Source organism: Ochlerotatus camptorhynchus, unplaced genomic scaffold, assembly GCF_037179485.1.
Source record: "Ochlerotatus camptorhynchus isolate MF236.1 unplaced genomic scaffold, CSIRO-AGI_Acam_v1.1 ptg000038l, whole genome shotgun sequence".
Classification (NCBI taxonomy): Eukaryota; Metazoa; Arthropoda; class Insecta; order Diptera; family Culicidae; genus Ochlerotatus; species Ochlerotatus camptorhynchus.
The window spans coordinates 2,604,598-2,629,340 of record NW_027040529.1 but is presented as its reverse complement, the minus strand read 5'-3'; the positions used below and the strand labels follow the sequence as shown (position 1 = coordinate 2,629,340).

The following is a 24,743-nucleotide window of genomic DNA, read 5'->3' as shown; positions in this document are numbered from 1 at the left end:
ACTGACGTAAACAAATATACATGACTTTCTACAATAATACCGTTGAGTAGAGGCTTTATAATAGTGCACATGAATCACTTTTCTCGACTAGTTACTTCAGCTTTGTAAAGGAGCAGAGTAAAAGCTGTGGAACTGCACACGTCTAAAAATAAAACCTAGCTGACTGTAAAATTGCTTCCAAAGTAGCACTAACACAGTTAATTAGCTGAGTACAGGTTGTTTCGTTATTGAAAAAGCACTTTTGATGTTTATGTTATTAAGCAAGAGTGGTTGGTTGTGTAGAAGCCATCAAATGAGTAATATATTCACTTTGTTAGCTTTGTTTTGCAGCTACAAGTTGAAAGTTGATTAGTATGTGTATAGAAGTGACATTAGCGTTTATTGGCTGATGTAATTCAGTGCGACTGACAAATTGAATAAAGGGTGTCTACGATGAAATTGCCACACACAAAATTGATTCGCAAAATTCGAGTTTTCATCCGATTGCCATCAAATTTTCAGGGATTGCGAATAAACTATTAAACTTCATTTTACCATTTTACTCGTATTTTATTTACAGTCCATACGCAAATGCCCGCACCTTGGCCTTAACCCCGGCCATAAGATTCTGCACAACCTGTGAATCAACCGTTTTTTGCATGTAAACCCATACTTTCTTCAGTTCCTCGACTGTCTTCACTACCTTAGGTCGTTTAAGAAGGTGCTGCTTCATAATCGCCAAGTACTTCTCGATGGGGCGGAGCTCCGGAGTGTTGGGAGGGTTGAACATTTTCGGCACGAAATTGACCTTATTGTCCGCATACCACTTCAGCACGTCCTTGCAGTAGTGGCATGAGGCCAAATCCGGCCAGAAGATTGTTGGGATGTTGTGGGCCTTCAGGAGAGGAAGCAGCCGCTTCTGGAGGCACTCTTTTATGTACACCTGTCCGTTCATCGTGTCCTGGGTCACGAAAGGTGCACTCCGCTTCCCGCACGTGCAGATGGCTTGCCAAACCAGGAATTTCTTCGCAAATTTGGACATCTTCTGAGTGCGGACATGCTCCGGAACGCTGAACTTATCCTTGGCCATGAAAAACAGGTTGCCGGGGATCTGTTTGAAGTCGGCCTTCACATATGTTTCGTCGTCCATGATGCAGCATTCAACTTTCGTCAGCATGTTGAGGTACAACTTCCTGGCACGGGTTTTGGCGGACTTGTTCTGCTTCTCGTCGCGATTAGGGGCCTTTTGAACCTTGAGCGTTCGAAGCCCAGCCTTAGTTTTGGCCTTCTGGACAAAACTTCGGCTTAGGTGCAGCTTCTTAGCCACATCCCTATCGGAGGCGTTCGGATTTCGGTTGAAGGCCCCAACTACGCGGTTGTGATTTTTGGTGTTGTACGAAATACTTTTTCCTTCACTTCTGGGCTTCCGATCGGTGGTCAACCGTTCCTCGAACCGCTTAATCACTCGCGACACCGTGGAATTCGCGATTCCCAACGTTTTAGCGATGGAACGATGCGAGAGATCCTTGTTCTCGTGATGAATGCGCAAGATTTTATCACGCACGAGCTGTTCTTTCGACTCCATTTCCGCGAGTTTTGATCACAGGACTTTAAAACTTGCAGGATGTAAATAATGCACTATGAACTAAATCCACCCAAATTTTCATTAAATTCTACCCACCGGTTAAAAAGTTAGAGCAATTTCATAGTGTGGCAATTTCATCGTGGACACCCTTTAATGGTTGTGAAAAAGTTGAGAAAACGCTCTCAAAAACTATTTTGCTAGCTTCTGCTTGTAGCTGTATCTGCATCTTTGTTTCAACTACTTTACAGCACAATGCTGGAAAAGTTGGCTTATAAAGCTGAAAATGTTAGTTGGGAATTGTCGTGGTACGCCAAAATAATTGCTTGTACAGTTTTTATTAATTTAATTTATTTGTGCACATTGAAAAAATATGTAATTTATGCCATAATTCACATTCTGTGATCATGGAGGAAGTAGTAACAAGCGTCTGTTTAATCTTTGATTGATATTCTTTCAATTAATCTCTCTAATCATTAATTGAGAGAATTTATCTAGAAATGTTACACGCTATGTCTGAAGGCACTTTTTTTGCAACATTCATGTACCTCAGATTTTTCTTCACTGGATGTTAGTGTTGATCTTAACAATCAAATCTGTGATGGTTTTAAAATAATTAATCTTGGGTTTTTTTAGAAATCGTGTTTTGAAGTTTACAAAGTTGAGTATAAAGGCGTATAAAGGGTGATACGGTCAAAATTTGGTCAATATCAACTTGACGTATTTCTTTCAATTTTGCATTTAAAAACCCTGAACACCCCTCATTTTGAAGGTGTGTGTGTGTGTAGAATGTTGCTCCTATTTCGATTTTGGAATTCACTCTTCAGTTGTCAAAATGCCGTCCAAGCAAGAAGAGTAGCGTATCAAAATTTTGCTCGCGCATCGCGAAAATCCGAGCTACTCGTACGCAAAGTTGGCAAAATCGCTAAAAGTTGCCAAATCAACCGTTACAAATGTAATTAAAGTGTTTGGGGAACGTTTGTCGACAGCCAGGAAGTCTGGATCGGAGGGAAATCGAAAACCGGAAGCCGCTGAGTCGACAAAGAGAGTTGCCGGTAGTTTCAAGCGAAACCCTAACCTCTCTCTCCGAGATGCCGCAAATAAGCTGGGTGTATCGTCTACAACCGTGCATCGAGCCAAAAAACGAGCCGGACTATCGACTTACAAGAAGGTAGTGACTCCAAATCGCGATGATAAACAAAATACGACGGCCAAAGCGCGATCCCGGAGGCTGTACACGACGATGCTGACGAAGTTTGACTGCGTGGTAATGGACGACGAAACCTACGTCAAAGCCGACTACAAGCAGCTTCCGGGACAGGAGTTTTATACGGCAAAAGGAAGGGGAAAGGTAGCAGATGTTTTCAAGCACATGAAACTGTCAAAGTTCGCAAAGAAATATCTGGTTTGGCAAGCCATCTGTACCTGTGGCTTGAAAAGCAGCATTTTCATAGCTTCTGGGACTGTCAACCAAGAAATTTACGTGAAAGAGTGTTTGAATAAACGTCTGCTGCCTTTCCTGAAGAAACACGGTTGTTCCGTACTGTTTTGGCCGGATTTGGCATCTTGCCATTACGGTAAAAAGGCCATGGAGTGGTACGCCGCCAACAACGTGCAGGTGGTTCCCAAGGACAAGAACCCTCCCAACACGCCAGAGCTCCGCCCAATTGAGAAATACTGGGCTATTGTCAAGCGGAACCTAAAGAAGACCAAAAAAAACTGCTAAGGGCGAGCAGCAGTTCAAGGCAAACTGGCTTTCTGCGGCGAAGAAGGTGGACAAGGTGGCTGTACAAAATCTGATGGCAGGGGTCAAGCGTAAGGCCCGGCAATTCGGATTTGGAAAAGCGGAAGCCTAACTGAATATTTTTCCTGAATTTTATACTAATTGAACTTGAAAAAGAAATTTAATTTGATTTTTTAAATAAACGATTTCACCGATTTACACGCGTTTTCCCTTGACCAAATTTTGACCGTATCACCCTTTATGGACAATTTACCATACAAAACAATTACGAATCAAACACATGCAGTTAAATAAGGTTTAAGTTGATTGAATTAATCCAAATGGCATTAAAAAAGTTCTCTTTGTAAGTAAGATTCATATTGATTATGTCGACTTGGTGCAAAATCAATTAATAGTTGTTGGTAGCACAACATCTTATTTAGTTTCTCTTCCCTTATAAGAGTAAAAAAGAAAGAAATGAACAGAACAGTTCGTTACAGCCACGTAATCATAGTAGGCATTGATTTGTGTCCTGTTTTGAGTGTTTTTTTTATAGATAAATCGTGTAGAAAATCTGGAAAAAAAGAAAATAGAGTGAAGCAACTCTGAAAAAAAATCATGTCACTTTAGTAGTGACGATCGTTGAAAGATTTTCACCAGTTCAATAAAGGAGATAGTATGTATCCAAAAGTTTTGTGCCCCCTACTCAACACGTGGCGAAGGTGGAATTTGCCACCAAAACATCCTGAGGGATGGAAATTTTGCTTGGATTTTTAAAAATAAATTGAGATGTTTGACTCAACGGCGAGATCGAAAATAAATTCTGGCAACCATAACGAATTTGTTGAAAATTTTTTGTACGATAATGTCGATAATACAGGAATGAAACTCACATGGGATCAACTACTCTTGCCCAGTGAGTTTAGGTAGCTCTCACCTTGCATTACTACAGAATTGCTAGAGCTTCATTGCAGTTACCATATTTTGTTTAAGGAAACATTTTGGAAGGTTCAGCAACTTTTTAGGAAATTCTGCGAACTATAGGGAACTGTAATGAATTTTAGGAAAGCTTTGCAAACTTTAAATAAGGTCCTCCAAAGAAGCAGAGAAATTCAGCAACTTTCAGAGCAGTTCATTGAACTTCAGGGAAGTTCTACAAACTTCAGAGGAGTTCTACAAACTTCAGGAAAATTCCAAAAACTTGAAAGATGTGCTTCAGAGGAGAAGTTCTATAAACTTCAGGAAAATTCTTCCAACTACAGAGACGGTTTATGAGCTTCAGGGGGAGTTCCTGGTTAGTTCTACGAACTTCAAGAGAGGTCATAAAAAGATGAACCAGCCCAAGGCTGAAAATCTTTCTAATAAAGCAAAAAAAACTTTAAGAGAGTTCTGTGAACTATAGCAACATTATATGAACTAAATGATGCTCTGCAAAAGTTCTTTAATCGTGAGGAATTTTTTGCAAACTTTACGATGGTCTGTGCACCACAGGGAAAATTTAATAACATTAGGAAAATACTGTGAACTTTAAGAAATATCCGATAATTTCAGGGAAATGCCAAACTCAGAGACGTTCAAAGAATATTAGGAGAGTTTGAAGAATTTCATCGAAGTTCAACGAAATCATGGAAAAACTTATGAACAGGGATTTGAATTTGAAATGTAAATTCTATAAGAGGTAACATTGGGTCGTTGGTTGAACAACTCCACCTCCATATGTTAGAAAACAGGTATAATAGAGAGAATTTCCTGCGATGCATCTTCCTCTTTTACGCTTCCCTTGTGAAATGTGATCGAAGGCATGTTTTTCAATACAAAACGCTTTTTTATATCTTTATATTTTCCTAACAAGTGTTTTTTATTATCTTTCATTTGATATTTTTATTTTTGAAATCAGTCTAGTGGTTCAAAAGTTTTGAAAAATAATAATTTAAATAAAAAAAAAGATTTTTTGGACCACCCCAACGTTGAAATGGTCATCCTAATGCCAAAATAAAATTTTCAATAAGGAACAAATTACCTTTTTTAACATATTCTGAGAATCACTACAATTTTTTGCTATGGAATGGCTGAATATTAGTAAATTTAGAGACTAAACCATTTTTTAATTATGTTTTTAATTAAAACATTATGAGATCATGGCGAAGCTTTGATATTTTACGGTAACGAAGAGGGAATCTTACTGTATCATTGAAACTTAGTATTTGGACTACTTTAATCCCCTTTTTAATCATTTTCAGCTGAATTTGTTTCGATCCGTAACAATTTTGTATCGTCAATAGTCCTTATACGCCTTTGTAAACGGCTAAGTATACTTCAAAACACTTTTTCTCAAAGAACCCAAGATGAAATATTTTAAAACCTTCACAGATTTGATTTTTAGGATCAATACTAACTTCCTGTGAAGAAAAAACTGAGGTACATGAAAGTAACAAAAAAAGTGCCTTCAGACATAGCGTGTGTTATCATTGATTATATGATATATGTCTTAAATTAATGTTTGTATTTATTAATAACACCTATATATAATTTACCTACCCTATACCTATTTACCTCTAGGGTTTCTCGAAGCAAGATTCGAACTCATGATCCCAGATTGTCAGCCGCTTCTGTTTCAATCTGCTCTATTCTTGAATACATATTTTGATCATATGAGAGAAGTATAAGAAGCTCATCTTGAGTGAATTCTCTTGCAGTCGAATAATCATTGCCTTATGGTCATATAAACGTGCCTATCACTTGTGCTATTTTTAGCAACAAAATTGTGGTTGGTGGTTGGTCGAATGTAAACAATCATTTAAGAGTGCTCCAAGCAGCTTTTGAAGCTTTTAACCAAATGTCAATACAACTACATTCTTGTACAACTCTGGAAGCTATTATTCAATGTTTGATCAACTCAGGTGTTTTATAAGAGATCCCAATTGTTTGTTTTGATGCGTTTATTCCACGTTCTGTATAGCTCTTGTGAATCAGTTTAACTAAGGTGCTATAAAAGTTATCGTAGGTCTTATAAAGCATATAGTTAAACCGAACGTAAACAATCATTTAAGAGTGCTCCAACAGCTTTTAAAACTTTTAATCAAATGGCAATACAACTACATTCTTGTTCAACTCTGGAAGCTATTATTCAACGTTTGATCAACTCAGGTGTTTTATAAGAGCTCTCAATTGTTTGTTGGGATGTTCCCTAATAAAATTGTTATTTTGCTTAACGACGTGTTCGGGGTATCATCCAAGCCATTTGTGGAATAGTTCTATTATTTGGGTTATCGTTAGTTTATGTTAATTTTTTATTAGGGTTCCTAATAAAGAAAATACCATAAACGAACGATAACCCAAACGATTGAACTATTCCACAATTGGTTTGGATGATACCCCGAACACGTCGTTAAGCAAAATAACCATAACAATTTTATTAGGGTTGTTACGTGTAACCGGTGGAAACTAGAAATACTCAGAGGCAGAGATGGGCAGAGAGAATGTTTTGAACCAAATGAATTATCAAAATCTGAGCCAATCGAACATTCTCATTAGAATTTTTCCGATGATTTATTATTCTTACTAGAATAAATTTGAAGTATTGCAATCGAACAGAAATTCAACCACCTTTATGTTTTGTGTGCTTCTCAAATTCAACTAGTTTTTGGAATCAAAAACAATATTCTAACTGTATTGATTAATTGATCTTCGTCTATTAATGAATGGCACCAAGAAATGTTCAAAATATTGCGATGCAATCAATTATTATTTTGCACGAAAATCAAATTAAATATACAAGTCATTTAAAATGCTAGCTTTAGCAAGGGTTGCACGATAATTTAGGAACAAATCCCTGTTGCCGAATTGTATTTTGTTTTCTCCGCCTATCTCTCCCTCTGAGTATTTCTAGTGGAAACTAATGATTTTAAATTGTCTCACTACCATGTTTGTTTTGATTCGCTATAAAGTTTGACAGATAAAATGAGGGGTTCGTGGATTTTCCTATGTTTCGAGGGGTGCATCGATTAGCTTGAGACCGAAGGTAGTAGCATAGAGGTAACTCTAAGACTAGAAGGTCCCGAAATAACGTGCTCAACTTTTTCGTTCAGCTCTGGTACTCTCTTCGGTCCCAAGCTAATCGATTCACCCCTCGAAACATAAGAAGAACCAATAACCCCTCAGTTTATATGTCAAACTTTCATAGCGAATCAAAACAAACATTGTGTAGTACTAGAATTTCGACTAGAATGGGGTACGTTAATCGTTTGCTTGGGACCAATAGGCTAGTCAAGTAGTGAGCCAATTTAAAATCGTTAGTTTCGTATTGATTGTTGGTAGTAGGTAGTATCATAGAGGTAACTCTAAAGGCCCACGCACATTAGATCCGGATCGGACGCGTTACGGCAAAGTGACAGCTAATTCTATTGTCTAACTGTCAAACAAACATAGTTTTTTTTTTTTTTTTCCTTTGGTTTGTTTTTTCCGTCGATCTTGTTTTCCGTGCTGAGCACCAATGCTACCGACGTGCCAGGAAGGCAGCTCCCACACCTGGACCCTACCTATCGACCCATCAACTCATGAACCGGGGACCAACGGCTTTACTTCCCATCCGAAGGAAGGCGTGATCAGAGATGTTATGCCTCAGAACATCCCGGCGGCGCCGACTGGGATTGAACCCAGGCCTGCTGGGGTGAGAGGTAATCACGCTTACCACTACACCACCGGCGCCGTTAAACAAACATAGTGTAGTACTAGAATTTCGACTAGAATGGGGGGAAGTGGAAGATTAAAATCCGTCACCATTTTGGAATCCAAGATGGTGGACCAAAATCCAATATGGCGGCCCCCGGACAGGAAATATTCTTCTTAACCCATGCAATATGAGTATCTACGGAATGGGCTTGATGAGTGGAAGAGGAAAATTGAAATCCTCCACCATTTTTGAATACAAGATGGCGGACCAAAATCCAATATGGTGCACCCAAACAGGGAATATGCATCCAAACTCATGCAATATGGGTATCTACGGAATGCACTCAATGAGAAGAAGTGGAAAATTGACATCCGTCGCCATTTTGGAATCCAAGATGGCGGACCAAAATCCAATATGGCGGCCCCCGTACAGGGAATATTCTTCTTAACCCATGCAATATGAGTATCTACGGAATGGGCTTGATGAGGGAAAGTGGATAATTGAATAGGTTTCGAACCATGTACCTTCCGATCACCAGACGCTTGCCTTGTCTTCTGAGCTATCATAGAATACATCATATGAGCTGCTCAATATTCAATAAAAACTTGCTTGAAACTGAATACCTATCACCACTCCCTATCGTCCCCAGGTCCAGTGGAAATCATTAATTCATTCATCGTTGTTTTACATGAGACCAATTCTACCTCTTCACCTCTCCAATTTCTAAGGAAAGGATGCTGGGTTATTTATTAAACTAAATCAATAAATTTGTTGTCGTGAGTAATGTGATCGATGATTACGGTTCAGAACACAAATAAAAAAGGGCTGAGCTTGTGATTGAACTCGCGACCTTGTTGTTAGACTGAACCAGTGTTGTGGAATAATGAATCTAATACGTCGTTTACAAAGCATTCACAAAGCATGCTATTCAAACATGGACGCATAGTGGTATAAGAGCTATTTTGCTGACTGTTTTCACCTTTATACAGCAATATTGTAAAGCAATGCAATGAAATCTAATTATTCGACAACAAACGTAAAACGGGGAAATCACTCTATCTCTAACAACAAACGTCAGATTGGCTGAAATTTTTTCTTCAAGTAGAAGTCATTACCAACTGCCTTCTGTGAAAATTTCAGCTTGATGAGTTGTGCCTTTGATTTTTAAAAAATAGTAATAGAATTATTCCACAAAAGTAAAACAAGTAAATCGCTCTATCTCTAACCCCAACCGTCAGATTGGCATGAAATTGTTTCTACAAGTAGAGGTTGATGCAAACTCTACCATCATGGAGAAGTAACTACAACGCACAAAAAAATCAGATTCCCTAACACAGACATCAGATTTCAGGTGCTAAGACTCATTGGCGTGTCTCATGGGGGAGCCTTAGGGGCCAGGCTTCCCCTTTGAATTACCTAGTCTCCACGCCGTTTGCAAGCAGGTTGAACGTTACTAATTACACCCAACAATTCGAGATGTTGTTTAATGTTCTATGTGTAGACTGCTTTTCTTAACCTTTGCTTAACTTTTTGTTAAAAATCTTTAATTAAATTTTTTCCACAACAAAAGTAAACCGGAGAAATCACTCTATGTCGTACCTCATGGGGGAGCCTTAGGGGCCAGGCTTCCCTTTGAATTACCTAGTCTCCACACTGAATGTTTTTTCGATTCTTAACTCGATCATCCCGTTTGCAAGCAGGTTGGACGTTACTAATTACACCCAACAATCCAAGATGTTTTTTAATGTCCTATATGTAGACTGCTTTTCTTAACCTTTGCTTAACTTTTTGTTGAAATTCTTTAATTAATTTTTTTCCACAACAAAAGTAAACCGGAGAAATCACTCTATTTCTAACAAAAAACGCCAGATTGGCATTGATATTGTTACAAGTAGAAGTCATTACCAACTGCCTTCTGTGAAAATTTCAGCTTGATGAGTTGTGCCGTTAATTTTTAAAAAATCGTAATAATCACTCTATCTCTAACAACAAACATCAGATTGGCCAGAAATTTTTTCTACAAGTAGAACTCATTACCAACTTCCTTCTGTGAAAATTTCAGCTCTGGTCTTAGAGTTACCTCTATGGTAATATTGACATTGCGCCAGATGACAGGAAAAACGAATGTTTCGTACCATTTATGAAAGATGTGTTGTATGTACGATATTCATTTTTACGAAACGGTTTTCAGAGAAATAACGAAAATACATTTTCAGTGTACTATTCGTACAGTATTTATGTTTACGGATTTTTCTTGCAATACTGAAAATTTACATAGGTATATTGAGCGTTACCAAAACTCAGTTTGTACTTACTGAATGTCGGTTACTCGTCTGATTTCAACTGAATTTTCAGTAAAATTTTAAAAATGAATAAGTGCGTCCAAGACAAATTTAACGTTAATAAAAGACCAATTTATAAGCGTTTGCGCACTTCTAATCCCACAAATAAAAAAGTTTAATCAAAGTAGTTCAAAACATGATTGCATACAATAATATCATAGAGGTAACTCTAAGACCAGAAGGTCCCGAAGAAACGAGCTCAACTTTTTGGCTCAGCTCTGGTACTATCTTCGGTCCCAAGCTGATTGATGCACCCCTCAAAACATAGGAAAATCCACGAACCCCTCATTATATCTGACAAACTTTCATAGCGAATCAAAACAAACATAGTGTAATACTGGAATTTATACTAGAATGGGGTACATTAATCGATTTGCTTGGGACTAATAGGCTATTGAAGTAGTGAGCCAATTTAAAATCGTTAATTTCGTATTGATTGTTGATAATATTACCTTCTGACAAGTAATTGATTAATAATAAATTTGCCACATTTATCCGCAATTTTTATTTGTTCATCATCTTATGGTATTGTGTTGATCCTCTGTTTAAAGCTTTACTTTTACTTGTTGTTGTTTTTTTTGTTGTTTTCAAGACACTTTATTTGATACATTTTTATTATTCTTATTGAGTATCAGTCATCGTTTACCACCCATTCGTCATTTTATGTACTACTTCTGCTTCCATTCGTGATCGTTCGATGAATTTGTGAATCCTCGAAACAGCTTTATGTGTAACATTTCCAGGTGGAAAATACGGTAGCATACACGATAATTCCTTCTGTTGAGCTTGTTGCTTTTGTTGTTGAAAACTTTGCTCACATACGTTGCACTCAAATTTCGCTATTGTCCGTCTTTTTCTATCTTCTATGTAGTAAATATCTTCTTTGAATATAGCATTTACCAATAATTGATTCGATATAGGGTAAAAATTTGATACTTTGTGATACAAAAAACCTACATATACATCTTCATTATTGGATGCTTGTAATATAAACTGCGCTAGATTTCGGGGGCTGGAATAATCGTCGATTAGAATCGCTGAGTCGGGGTTTGGTAAATAGCTCTGAAAAATGATTGTATTGAGTGTACGTATAATGAATAAATAAGTGTTCTACTTACTCTTATATTGGTTGCTCCGAAGTAGATAGGAACAATTCCCAAGGTTAAGGATTTCCAAAATTTATCAGCGATGTAGTCTTCACAAATCATATCTTGGTATACAATTATAAACTTGTATTTTGAGACAAAATCGTAGAAATCCCGTATAACAGTCTTATTTCTTGAATCGTTTGTTATACCAGCTGGAAACGTTTTGTTCCTCAAACAATGACCGTATGAATCTATTGCAATGTGTTTTCCAAGCTCCTTTACATACAATTCTCGACCAGTAAGTGTATCGCAATTGGATTGAATGTATAAAATTGGTGCTAATTTCATTTTCCTCTGAAAAGCCGTTTTCTGTCCAAATGTGTACATATTTTTATTGCTAATAAGCTTCTCTAAAGTTGTAAATGGCTGAAAGGTGAGTGGAACAGTGCTATGCCGGCTAAACGTTGACGAAAAATTGAATAAATCTAATCCATGTAACAAAAACGGTACGCTTTTAGGAGACCCATCGTGATATAAGCCCCAATATTCGCCTATTCTGCGATTGGAGGGCATGTCGTTGATTAAAATTTTGGTGCCATAAAATAGATAGCCCTGCAAATATAAGTAATTAATTTCTTAAATATATCCATTACATGTTAATTTTTCTACTGTAAAGAATGGATCTGTCTTTGCTTTCCTATCGCTTGTGAAGCGGCATTCTATTTGGTCACATTTCCTGTGATAATCCATCTCCTTTTCATACGGGCTCCACCAAACCAGCACATTGTAACCTGCTTTCGTGGGGCTCCCATGTCTTTTATACATCTATTAATTTTTAATAGAATAGTAAGTATAACTTCTATCAGTTCATAATAGTAGAGGGACTCACGTATGAACAAAAAATCAATATGAATAAAAAACTAAACAACAACAGTTTTGCATTTCGGTACCGCCCGAACGACATTGTGAACAGAGACTGCTCATATCAGCCAATCTCAGTACACAGCTCCAAGGGCATCACATCATATGCAAAACCATTTAACACATTTCTTTATCAGTGAGAGCAAAAGCGTACACCCATATATGCTATCGTTGTTCAGTTTGTTACGGCATAAACAGCTCGATGTGACAATTGGGACAATGCCTTGATCAGGCGTTTTTTTTTTTAAATTTTATTTGGAAATCGTGAAGTTCAAGCATTCATTGATTCGTCAATGATTGCTAATTGAAGTTGTTTTTCATACACCTGAGAGATTCATACTTCATACTGCAGAATGTTTCACCGCATGAATAGCTTCTGAAATTTGGTCGCCGTAAGGTTCTTTTTAAAATAATTTTGAAATTTTTATGAAAGCTAAATTTTCGAATAAAGTTTGTGCCTCCTAATAAACTCGTGAAGGTTTTATACGAAAATATTCATTCTTCAAAAACTTGCTTGTACACTACAGTTCACTGGTATTACATTAGTTGAAAGAAAACATGCAGAGGATGTAAGAAATCTACAACTACATTCGATGTTCATTCCATTTGTTTGTCTGTACGTTCAATAATTTGCATGGTGATTCAATTGATTATTGAAAATCCGGAATAACTCTGCGTTCATGAAGAAGATTCAGTGTGTGTATATGTGTGCATGTTTTTTTTAATCGTAAGGTTTAGGAAAGCTTCGAAAGCCTGGCCTGATATTGCTAATTAGTTCGCGGATCGCCTCACCACTTACGTTGCAGCTCCGACAGAATTTGAGTGACTGCCTTCCAGGTGCCGTCCTTTCGACACATTTCATCGACGACATTCTCTGCATTAATGACAGGCATCTTCCTTCGCACTGCTTCAAAACGAGGACAGTCGAAGACCACGTGCTCCGGTGTTTCGTCTACATTTCCATATTTCGGGCAGAGGGGTGGCATTCCCAGCAAACAAACGCCTATTGAAGAAACGACTTCTTGTCGATTTTATTCAACTGCATGCTTAATACTTGTACTATTTTTAATGATAACTGCTGTTCAGACTTTGTTTACACAAATCTGGAGAATTTATTCAACAACAACATTGAACTACTTGGTGTTGTATAAGGTATGTCGAGAAGTTTTTATTCGACATACTTAAGTTGTAACAGAGCTTATTCGATAAATTTTTTGATTATTCAGCGTTGCTTCCTTAAACAGCGATAGAATAAAGGTGTATTATATACGCTTGATTATCATGTGAAGTAACGTTTAATTAGACACTATTATACATTTATGAAACGATTATTCGACTACGGGATAATTAATCCGAAAATAAGAACGGAAGAAGAGCAGGGTTGCTGTATCTCTCGTTAGTGATTGTTGTCATTATTTCTGTCGCACGCACGCACTCTAGACTGATGCTAATTTTTAACATTTTCGCTCCACAGTGCTCAAACGGTCCCAAATCGGGTCCTGATTAACCTCCCATAATTTGAACTCATTTGATAAGAAACTGACCGGGCACTAATCATTTGAAGTTTATATGGAAATTACTAAGGGAAATCCAAACTGTTTGATCATTATCTTCTAGCCTTTTTACTGGCTGATTTTTTGGTAGGGAACATATGATTTGACGTTTGGGTTGTGTCGTTTGACTTATAAACGATCAAATTTGAACGTTTACTCGTCAAACGACACAACCCAAACGTCAAATCATATGTTCCCTACCAAAAAATCAGCCAGATTGTGGCGGCCATAAGCGCTCGTAAAATGCTGGATAGCTATTCTTTTGAAAAAATTCTCAGCTACAGCTTTGCAGAATAAAGTTTTTAAGCCAAACTTCAATTAAAATAGTTTTTAAATCTTTAAGAGACTGATAATCTTATGGCATGAGCAAGCAGCTGTTTTGTGGGCAACACTGTATGCTGCAGTGTGACATAATAGCCATGATTTTAGTGCTCTATTATACGCGCCAGAAACACCAATGTTGCCTGCTGAACAGTTGATTGAGCATAATCATAAGACATTAGACGAATTTCACGCTAACTCGACAAATGGTTGGCAGCACCCTCTCAGATGTCAATAAAACTTTTTTTTTTATATGCGTTTATTTTTCCAGGCTCATTTGCCGTAGCTTTCCGGAGCCGATATTCATCGTTTGGGTTACAAAATTACTTAAAACTAACGTTAGTAAAGCGGGGGCCGATTACTCGCGGCTATCTCGAGGTTAGGTGTAACAAATTGTAACAAACGGGTGGCAGGGTAGGGATTGAAAACACAAGGTTTTTTAGAGCAATGTGCTCTTGATCTAGAACTAAGCGACATACTGGAGAAAAAGACAAACATGGGGGTACACCGATGGAGACCTACCAACTTGAGAGAACGCAAGATGACACTAACTACTAAATCCTTAGATCGGTCCGTTATAAAAACACATAAATTAAATTAAAATATTCGAGATCTCGGCTCGCCAAGATGTCTCTAACGGGCTGCATAGGTTGTTTTCCTCGGGCCCTGAGGGATGCGGATAACTCGGATCTAGCAAAACAATGTAGGGTGCATGACCAAAGCACGTGGTCGATATCGTGATAGCCATTACCACAAGCGCACAAATTGCTGCCTGCGAGCCCGATTCGGAAGAAATGCGAGTCTAACGAGTAGTGATTAGACATGAGCCTTGACATAACACGTATAAAGTCACGGCTCATGTCCAATCCTTTGAATCATGACTTGTTGGATACCTGTGGGAGAATAGAATGTAACCATCTTCCCAGATCACTCTCATTCCATTTTTGTTGCCAGTTGGTGAGGACGTGCTGACGGGTAATTGAAAAAAATTCCGCAAAGGCGATTTGTCGATCAAAAATATCGCCTTCCATAGCGCCCACCTTAGCTAGCGAGTCCGCTTTCTCATTACCCGGAATTGAGCAATGAGATGGGACCCAAGCTAAGGTGATAATATAGGAGCAGTTAGATAAAGTACTCAATTTTGCTCGGATTTCGGTCAGGAAATACGAGGAGTGCTTCATCGGCCTCATTGATCGAATAGCCTCCAACGAGCTAAGGCTATCAGTAAAAATAAAATAGTGATCAGATGGTAGTGAGGCAATTTGCTCTACTGCGTAGAATATGGCTGCTAGTTCCGCAACGTATACGGAACAGGGTTTTTGCAGTTGATATGAGGCGCTATGAAATTCGTTGAATACTCCAAATCCAGTGGAAGCGTTTATAGTTGACCCATCTGTGAAAAAACTCTTATTGTTACTAACATGGTGGTACTTGTTTGAAAAAATCGACCGATAGTGATCTGGTATTCCACGGATTTCTTAAAACATGGTCAGATCAAAATTTACAGAGGAACTATAAAAGTCTTGGAGGCAAACACGAGAGGAATTGAATGAAGAAGGGCCAATCTCCAGCGTCATGTACTCGTAATAGAGACTCATGAATCTTGTTTGAGGATTTCTGTCGAGCAGCTTCTCAAAGTTTTCTATTACCAATGGATTCATTACTTCACAACGGATAAGAAACCGGAAGGACAGTTCTGCGAAACGATCTGTCAGTGGGATAACACCCACGAGTACTTCGAGGCTCATCGTATGCGTCGAGTGCATACAGCTGTAGAGTATAAACCAGCTGTATAAAAAAAAAATAAATAAATAGTAAAACAATCAAGTGTATATTTGTACCAGTGCATTCCAGCAGCCTAGCTGTAAACTCGTTCTGATAATATTCCCCTATTTACATTTCATACTATGTACAATGTACATTAGTCGCTTAGATGCGAGACAGTAACTCAGTTTCCGGAATAAATGGGTGAGAGAACAGACCCGAAAGAAAGACTCTTTTAATCGATCTTCGTATATGGTTCGGTACCCGACTCATCGCTCTTTCTCTTCAAAGAAGAGAATTCGCTCAGAAAATACGAACTAAAGCACGAATAAAGGGTACACAAAAGAAGGAGAGAGCATTGTGTCAAAAAAAACGAACGGCGTGAGTGGAGTCAGTTTTTGGAGAGAAGTTGTTGGAAACAGACGTGTTTGTGCGACACCGAAAAAAAATAATAAAAACAAAATGGAGGTAAAAAGAACGGCTGGATGCGACAATGGCGCAAGAGGAAACGCTCCCAAGAGGTAAGTTAAAACTGCATTAGAACCAGGTTGAACAATCACCTGGGAGTGAATTTATGAAAAGCCAGACATCAGCTCTGTGCGGCTGTTAGATTAATTTCTTTGTCCCCTGGGAGGGACTTGGAGAGTATGGCAAAGATAAAAGAAATCGAATTGCAGCAGACATTTTAATGCTCCCATGGGAGGGACTGAGCTCTGTGAGGCTGAAGAATATCCCCTGTGACGGATTGAAGCTCTGTGCGGCTGTTAGATTAATTTCATTGTCCCCTGGGAGGGACTTGGAGAGTATTGCAAAGATAAAAGAAATCGAATTGCAGCAGACATTTTAATGCTCCCCTGGGTGGGACTGAAGCTCTGAGAGGCTGCAATAGTGTATCGGCAGCGAAATGCATTCTTAGTTTTTTTTTTTTAATCATTTTTGCTCTTTGGGTGCCTACAGTGGTCGTGTGGTACGTATACAGGTATTAGTGAGAGATACAATAGAGTATCGAGTAACATATGCAATTCTCAATACGTTTGATTTGTGGAAGTTGAAATGACGCCGTGGAATGTTTCGAGCAGCAAAAATCGGACTTTGTGTTATCGATTTCTTCAATCGCATACTGTCATATGATAACCGTTAACGACTGTTATTACGATTGTTTTCTAGGGACAGCAAAAAACCTACCAAGAAGGATTTGGACGTGTTGAAAATGGCATTGGAAACCGAAAAGAAGCGAAGCGCCAGCCTTGCTACAAAGTTGAAGAAAGTACGAATGGATAAACGTGAACTTGAAGAATCCGTCAATCTTGGTGAAGCAGCACCTAGTTTCATGCAACGAAACTCCACGATGCATGAGGATCAGCGAATTGGTGTTGGTAAATCATCGCTCATTGCAACAGTGAACAATCTATCTTTGGCGTCAATTAACATACCAGAGTGTAAGCCCAAAGAAAACGTAGATGAGATCGACAGAAAAACCTACGAGAGCTGGATGGAACTGCTGGATGCGTCGCTACAGCTAATCGGTATCACGGACGAAATCACCAAGATGAATATCTTCAAAGTAAAGGCTGGTTCGAAGTTGCTGGAGGTTTTAGAAGGCACTTCTTCCTCCGCAGACTCACCCGACAAAGTTACTGCTCCGTTTTCAAATGCAGTAAGTCGTTTGAAAGACTATTTTGGATCTCGAGAATACAACCTAATGCAACGTCAGAAGCTCCGTTCCATAACGCAGAAAACAGGTGAGTCAGATACAAACTACGTAAAACGTATGGTTGCCACAGCAAAGTTGTGTGACTTTGAACAACAGCAGCTAACAGAAACCGTTGCCGACGTAATTCAGTTGCACGCCCTGAACGTAAAGGTTCGAGAAGCGGGACGAAAGTTATTGCGTAAAGGTGGAACACTCATAAATCTGGTCGATAAAGTACGGTCATATGAATTGGACAAGGCTAACGAAGAAATCTTTGCAAAAAATCATCCTCAAGCTTCAGCTTATACCGAAGTCGCAGCTGTCTCGTACGGTCAACTGTCAGGTCAACCCCATCGCATAGACTCGCACTACAGATCGCAAGGTACACGCGGTTTTAACCATGGAAATTCAGGATACACTAGAGACTGGCAGAACGTTAGAGGAAGAGGCAGCTCCCGAAGCCATGGAGTGGGAAGAAATGCTCAGCCATCAGGTATCCCGTGCTGGAGATGCACCAGCAGGTTTCATCAACCATCGACATGCCATGCTTTGAACAAAGTCTGCCGCAATTGCCAGAACATTGGACACCTCGAGCGTGCTTGCAGAAATATGCCGGCTCCACCAAAACGACGGAATAGTGAGGAAGTAGATGGTGCTACTAAACCGAAGAGAATTGCGGCAATTATTAAGGAAGATGATGAAAATGAGAAAGACGATAAGATTGTAAGTGAATAATCATCTTGATCATTTAAGTTTGATTTGCGGTTTAAATTTGTTTCCATAAATCTTGTTCGATATACCCTTGTTTCAATAAATATTTCATCAACAACAAATAGAGTTTATATCCACTTTTGAATACTTGATCGTTAAAAAAAAAAAAAAAAAAAAAAACTAGTTCGTTAAAAATAAAAATAATAATAAAGTTAAATTCATCACTAATTTTTATCTTACGTAAGTTGATAAACTTAAAATTCGCCTTATCGTTACTTTCCTTTGCAGAGCAAAATACAGGATAACCTGGCTATCAATAATTGCTCGATTGCAGATTCACAAGACGGCATAGTTACTGGCCAAATCGCTGGGGTACGCGTTGGTTTTCTTGTCGACTCGGGAGCCGAGGTTAACACGATTGGCGAAGATGTTTTCAAGTTTCTCATAAGCAACGTACGGACAAAAGAACAACTGTTCTCGGTAACTGGAGGTACAGACAAACCACTTAGAGCGTATGCAAGCATTGAGGAAATACGTGTGGTTGCGACATTTGTTGCTGAATTACATATTTCTGACGATCGCCCAATATTCTTGGAAAAATTTTATGTCATCGAAAACGCAAGACCATTGTTAAGTAAGAACACTGCACTCCGCTACTCTGTACTCCAGGTAGGACTTAACGTGCCAATCAACAGCTTAGGACAGTATTGTTATGCTAAATTACTTCCTGGAGAAGTATTCGTCTTAACATCACTGAAAGAATTTCCGAAGTTTAATGTGCCAGCCGTTACCCTGGATTATAACAAAGAGATTCCTCCGTCTAGAAACGTCTACACTAACATCCCTCTAGCGTTCAGGACAGAAGCAGAGCGTAGACTGAATGACCTGTTGTCTACAGGAATCATTGAGCAAGTCACCGATACAATGGACAAATCCTTTTGCTCTTCCCTTCTGGTTGTCCCAAAAGGGAAGGATGATATCAGATTGGTAGTAGATTTGAGAGGGCCCAATAAATCCATAATAAGGACTCCATTTAGAATGCCAACGCTCGAGGAGATACTAACAGATCTACATGGTTCAACTTGGTTTTCTACCATTGATTTGAGAAGTGCATTCTTCCACGTTGAGTTAGCTGACGAGTCGAGACATCTCACGAATTTTTTCGCAGGAAGTGCGACATTTCGCTTCAAAAGATTACCGTTTGGACTTTGCAACGCTCCTGATATTTTCCAGGAGACACTTCAGACTAAAGTTCTTGCCGGATGTCGGGGCGTTCGCAATTATTTAGATGATATTATCGTGCATGGGAAAACAAAAGAAGAGCATGACGTGAATTTGCAGGATGTACTTTCCCGATTACGAGATCATAACGTGAGCATTAATGAGGAGAAATGTGTCATAAGACAGCAGTCGGTCAAATTCCTTGGTATCACACTTTCACATGACGGTATGCGAGTCGAGGAGGAGAAACTAAGGGCAATCAAAGAATTTCGTAGGCCTGAGTCTCAACTTGAGGTTAAGAGTTTTTTAGGACTCATGAACTTTACAGAAAAGTTTATTTTAAGGAGAGCTGAGAAAACAGAGAAGCTGAGACTTCTGGCAAAATCGGATTCATTTTATTGGACAGAAGACGAAGAAAGCGAGTTTTTATACTTGAAGCACGAGGCGCTAAAATCAATTTCCAGATTGGGTTATTTTAGCCCAACGGATGAGACGGAGTTATACGTTGATGCTTCGCCAATCGGGTTAGGAGCTGTTCTCATTCAATTCAATGCAGCTGGAGCTCCCAGAATTATATCCTGTGCATCAAAAGCCCTAACAGACGTCGAGAAAAAGTACCCTCAAACTCAGAAGGAAGCCTTGGCCATGGTTTGGGCCGTCGAAAGGTTTACTTACTATTTGATGAGCAAACGCTTTTCAATCCGAACGGACTCTGAGGCTAACGAGTTCATTTTTGGAACTGGTCACAGAGCAAGTAAGCGAGCTATTTCTCGTGCAGAGTCATGGGCTTTGAGACTACAGTGTTTCGACTTTACGGTGAAACGAGTTCCCAGCCATTTGAACGTAGCGGACGCTTTATCTCGCCTGATAGCAACACAACTGGACGAAGCTTTCGATGAAGGCAACGATAAGCATATGCTGTATGCTATCGACGGAGGATTCATGAGCATCACCTGGAAGGATATTGAGGTCGCTTCCGAAAATGACACAGATCTTCTTCAGATTAGCGCGGCTATACATTCCGAAATATGGCCTGAGAACCTCCGTCAGTACGAAGCTCAAGGTAAATATCTGACTACTCTTGGTCCTATTGTGTTCAAAGACGATAAAATTTTGCTACCAACAAGACTTCGTTCGAGAGCTTTGGAAACGGCGCATCAGGGTCATATTGGTTGTGCGGCAATGAAACGTGTAATGAGGGAATATTTCTGGTGGCCAGGGATGGGCAAATCCATCGAATCGTTTGTTAAGGAGTGCAACACTTGTCTCATTATTTCAAGGAAAAACCCTCCGATTCCGCTGACCAGCCGCCGATTGCCAGACGGGCCTTGGCAAATGTTACAAATTGATTTTTTAGCCGTGCCTGACTGTGGTTCCGGTGAACTGTTGATCTGTGTGGATACATACTCTAGGTACTTGTCGGTAATCGAAATGAAGACGATAGATGCGAAAACCACCAATTTGGCGCTCTGTAAGATCTTTTACACGTGGGGATTGCCACTTTCGATGCAAAGCGACAATGGACCTTCGTTCCAAGGAACAGAATTCGTAAATTATTGGGAAGAGAAAGGAGTGAGAATCCATAAGTCGATTCCGCTGCACCCCCAATCTAATGGTTCCGTAGAGAGACAAAACCAGGGCATTATTAAGGCCCTTGCCAGTGCTAAGAACATCGGTACAAACTGGAGAGAAGCACTACAGGAGTACGTTCACATACACAACACGGTGAAGCCACATTCACGACTTGGAATCACTCCTTTTGAGCTACTTGTTGGTTGGAAATATCGTGGAATATTCCCAAGCCTTTGGGATTCGAAAAGAATAGTTCAAATCGATCGTACGGAGGTAAGAGATTCTGATGCTACATCAAAACTAATCAGCAAGAAATATGCTGATAGGCGCAGAGGAGCAATGATAAGTGATATAATTGCCGGTGATAACGTTTTACTCGCCATTCCGAGAAAGAATAAGACCGATCCAACTTTTTCTAAAGAGAAATATACAGTATTGGCACGACATGGCGCCAAGGTGGTAGTGCGAAGCGAGGGAGGTGTTCAATATGCACGGAGCATCCAGGACGTAAAGCGAATTCCAGATTCGAACGATATTAGCCAAGACAATTCCGAGGAGACCGATGACTTACCAGCGGAACCAGGTACGAGTGTTTTACAGAATCCACAATCAATTTCATTGGAAAATGATGTTCCATCGTATGTTAAGCCATATGACAAACCGAAAAGAATCGTTAGTAAACCAAAAAGATTCGAGGACATGGTTATGTACCATGTGTTTCAGTAGTGACCTATAATGACTATTTGCAGAGTGGAGGAGAAGGAGATTGTAGAGTATAAACCAGCTGTATAAAAAAAAATAAATAAATAGTAAAACAATCAAGTGTATATTTGTACCAGTGCATTCCAGCAGTCTAGCTGTAAACTCGTTCTGATAATATTCCCCTATTTACATTTCATACTATGTACAATGTACATTAGTCGCTTAGATGCGAGACAGTAACTCAGTTTCCGGAATAAATGGGTGAGAGAACAGACCCGAAAGAAAGACTCTTTTAATCGATCTTCGTATATGGTTCGGTACCCGACTCATCGCTCTTTCTCTTCAAAGAAGAGAATTCGCTCAGAAAATACGAACTAAAGCACGAATAAAGGGTACACAAAAGAAGGAGAGAGCATCGTGTCAAAAAAAACGAACGGCGTGAGTGGAGTCAGTTTTTGGAGAGAAGTTGTTGGAAACAGACGTGTTTGTGCGACACCGAAAAAAAATAATAAAAACAAAATGGAGGTAAAAAGAACGGCTGGATGCGACAACAGCCAAGCGCGATTCGGAGGCAACGGTATTGAACCCGTTGTAGCTTCAGGATGTGTGTTTTTGCCGCGGATTGAAAGCAGAAGTTACCGTACTCTAGGACCGACAAGATGGTTGTTCGATACAACCTGATCAGATCTTCCGGGTGTGCTCCCCACCAAGTTCCAGTAATTGTACGAAGAAAATTGATTCTTTGTTGGCATTTTTGTTTCACATACGCAATATGTTTTCCCCACGTGCTTTTGGAATCGAACCAGACTTAGGTATACTTGAAAGATATACTTTGAGTGATTGTTCTACCCTTTAGTTGAAGCTGTAACTGTGCAGGATGATGCTTCCTAGAAAAAAACAACCAACTCAGTTTTCTCCGGAGAGAATTCGATACCCAGCTTCATAGCCCAAGTAGACAAATTGTCTAAGGTATCTTGCAATGGTCCTTGCAGGTCCGGTGCACTTGGCCCTATAACGGACACAATCCCGTCATCTGCAAGCTGCCTTAGCGAGCAATTTTCATCAAGACAACCATCAATGTCTTTTACATAAAAATTATAAAGAAGGGGGCTTAAACATGAACCCTGGGGGAGACCCATGTAACTAATTCGTGAAGTTGTCGAGTTTCCATGAGAAAAGCTCATATATTTCTCAGACAACAAGTTGCTCAAATATTTGTTCATAATTGGTGAAAGCCCACTATCGTGGAGTTTATCCGAAAGGACATCGATACAAACAGAATCAAAAGCCCCCTTAATGTCCAAGAAAACTGAACCCATTTGCTGTTTTTGCCCATAGGCCAGTTGAATTTCAGTTGAAAGCAACGCAAGACAGTTGACTCTGTCTCTCACCCCTGGTAGGGGAGTATGGGTCATAGTGAGACAACTTTTTGCAAGTAGATATAAGTTTTTTTTTTTTTTTTGTTTCGATTTTTTTTTTTTTCTTTTTGATTTGTTCGTACGTCGGGCAAAAAATTTAATTACTAGTAATTAAAATTAATTAATTAGTGAAGGTTTTATTTTTTTTTTCCTTCTTAAGTGGTTGCGCACCGCTTTTGCGCAACACTTATGGCATCTTCCGATGCCTACGTTACGCGAACCAGATACTATGAACCGTCTTCGAAAGGACCATGGGTTGTCTTTTTTCGGCCCAAAAATAAACCTTTGAAAACTCTCGACATAACGAGAGATTTGCTGCGTAAGTATCCGGGAATCTTGGTACACAAAGAAAGATTCAACAAACTGCGTGTAGAAGCACCGACTTATGATGTGGCAAATAAAATTGCTGATCACGAGTTGTTTAGTGTTGAGTACAACATCTACATCCCTTCTCGAGATGTGGAGATAGAAAGCGTGGTCTCCGACGCGAGTCTGACTGTCGAGGACTTGAAACATGCCTCGGGAACTTTTAAAAACTCGACATTCGCTACCGCGCTAGTGAAGATACTGGATGTAAGGCAACTGCATTCAGCATCTTTGCTAGACGGTAAAAAAGTTTATAAACATTCAGACTCGTTCCGGGTGACTTTCGCAGGTTCAGTTCTCCCAAACTTTGTTAAAATTGATGGTGCTTTTTTTCCGGTGCGACTGTTTGTACAGAGGGTATATAATTGTACCAACTGCAAAAGGCTGGGACACTCGGCCAGCCATTGCGGCAACAAAACTCGTTGTGGCAAATGTGGTGAAAACCACAAAGAGGATTCTTGCCACAAAGAATCAGTAAAATGCGCTTACTGTGGCGAGAATCCTCATCCCTTGCAGGAGTGCCCGATGTACAAACAGCACTCCGATAAAGTGCAGCGTTCAATCTCTGGACGCTCCAAGCAGACATATGCTCAAATGTTGAAGGCTGCATCAGCCGTCCAAGATGCAAACCAATTTTCGGTTTTGTCAGTTGAAGAATCGGACTCTGACTCATCCGATGAAGGTGATTCTACGGTGGTACACGCACCTTCAAAAATAGACGGTTCCTCAAAAAGAAAATGCCCCTCCCCGAAAGTGCGCCGTAAGAAAACTAAAGTCACCTCCAGACGATTGCCAAATTCCCAGGGTAATGGGGATGAAAAAACAAAACCGAAGGCTCCTGTTGATCCAATCCCTGGATGCAGCAAGAATTTTCCGCCATTGCCCAACAAAGATAAAAAAAATAAAAAAGCTGCTCCTCAAACTTCTCAAAAGAAATCCAAGTCCGAACGAGGTTTGCTAGCTTTTTCGGACATTGTGGAATTCATATTAAACATGTTCAACATACAAGACCCTCTAAGAAGCTTAGTTTCTGCCTTGCTTCCAACGTTAGAATCATATCTTAAGCAATTGACTGTTTCATGGCCCCTCCTTGCATCAATCATATCTTTCGATGG

General features: G+C 39.4%; 1 protein-coding gene across 2 annotated transcripts in view; it reads right to left on the bottom strand.

The window, feature by feature from the left end:
• Positions 1–10,810: 10,810 nt before the first annotated feature.
• Positions 10,811–24,743, bottom strand: part of FucTB (alpha-(1,3)-fucosyltransferase 10) — a 435,464-nt gene continuing 421,531 nt past the window's right edge. Inside the window, exons 1-4 of one of the 2 annotated variants that reach the window (XM_065234806.1) lie at positions 12,276–12,371; positions 12,056–12,211; positions 11,417–11,998; positions 10,811–11,360 (exon numbers count right to left, since the gene is read on the bottom strand). In XM_065234806.1, the coding sequence (XP_065090878.1) occupies positions 10,941–11,360; positions 11,417–11,998; positions 12,056–12,211; positions 12,276–12,350 (1,233 nt within the window). In that variant the 5' untranslated portion in view covers positions 12,351–12,371 and the 3' untranslated portion in view covers positions 10,811–10,940. Of the gene's footprint in view, positions 11,361–11,416; positions 11,999–12,055; positions 12,212–12,275; positions 12,372–24,743 lie in introns of those variants that run through there. The other variant, XM_065234815.1, reaches the window with a different exon arrangement.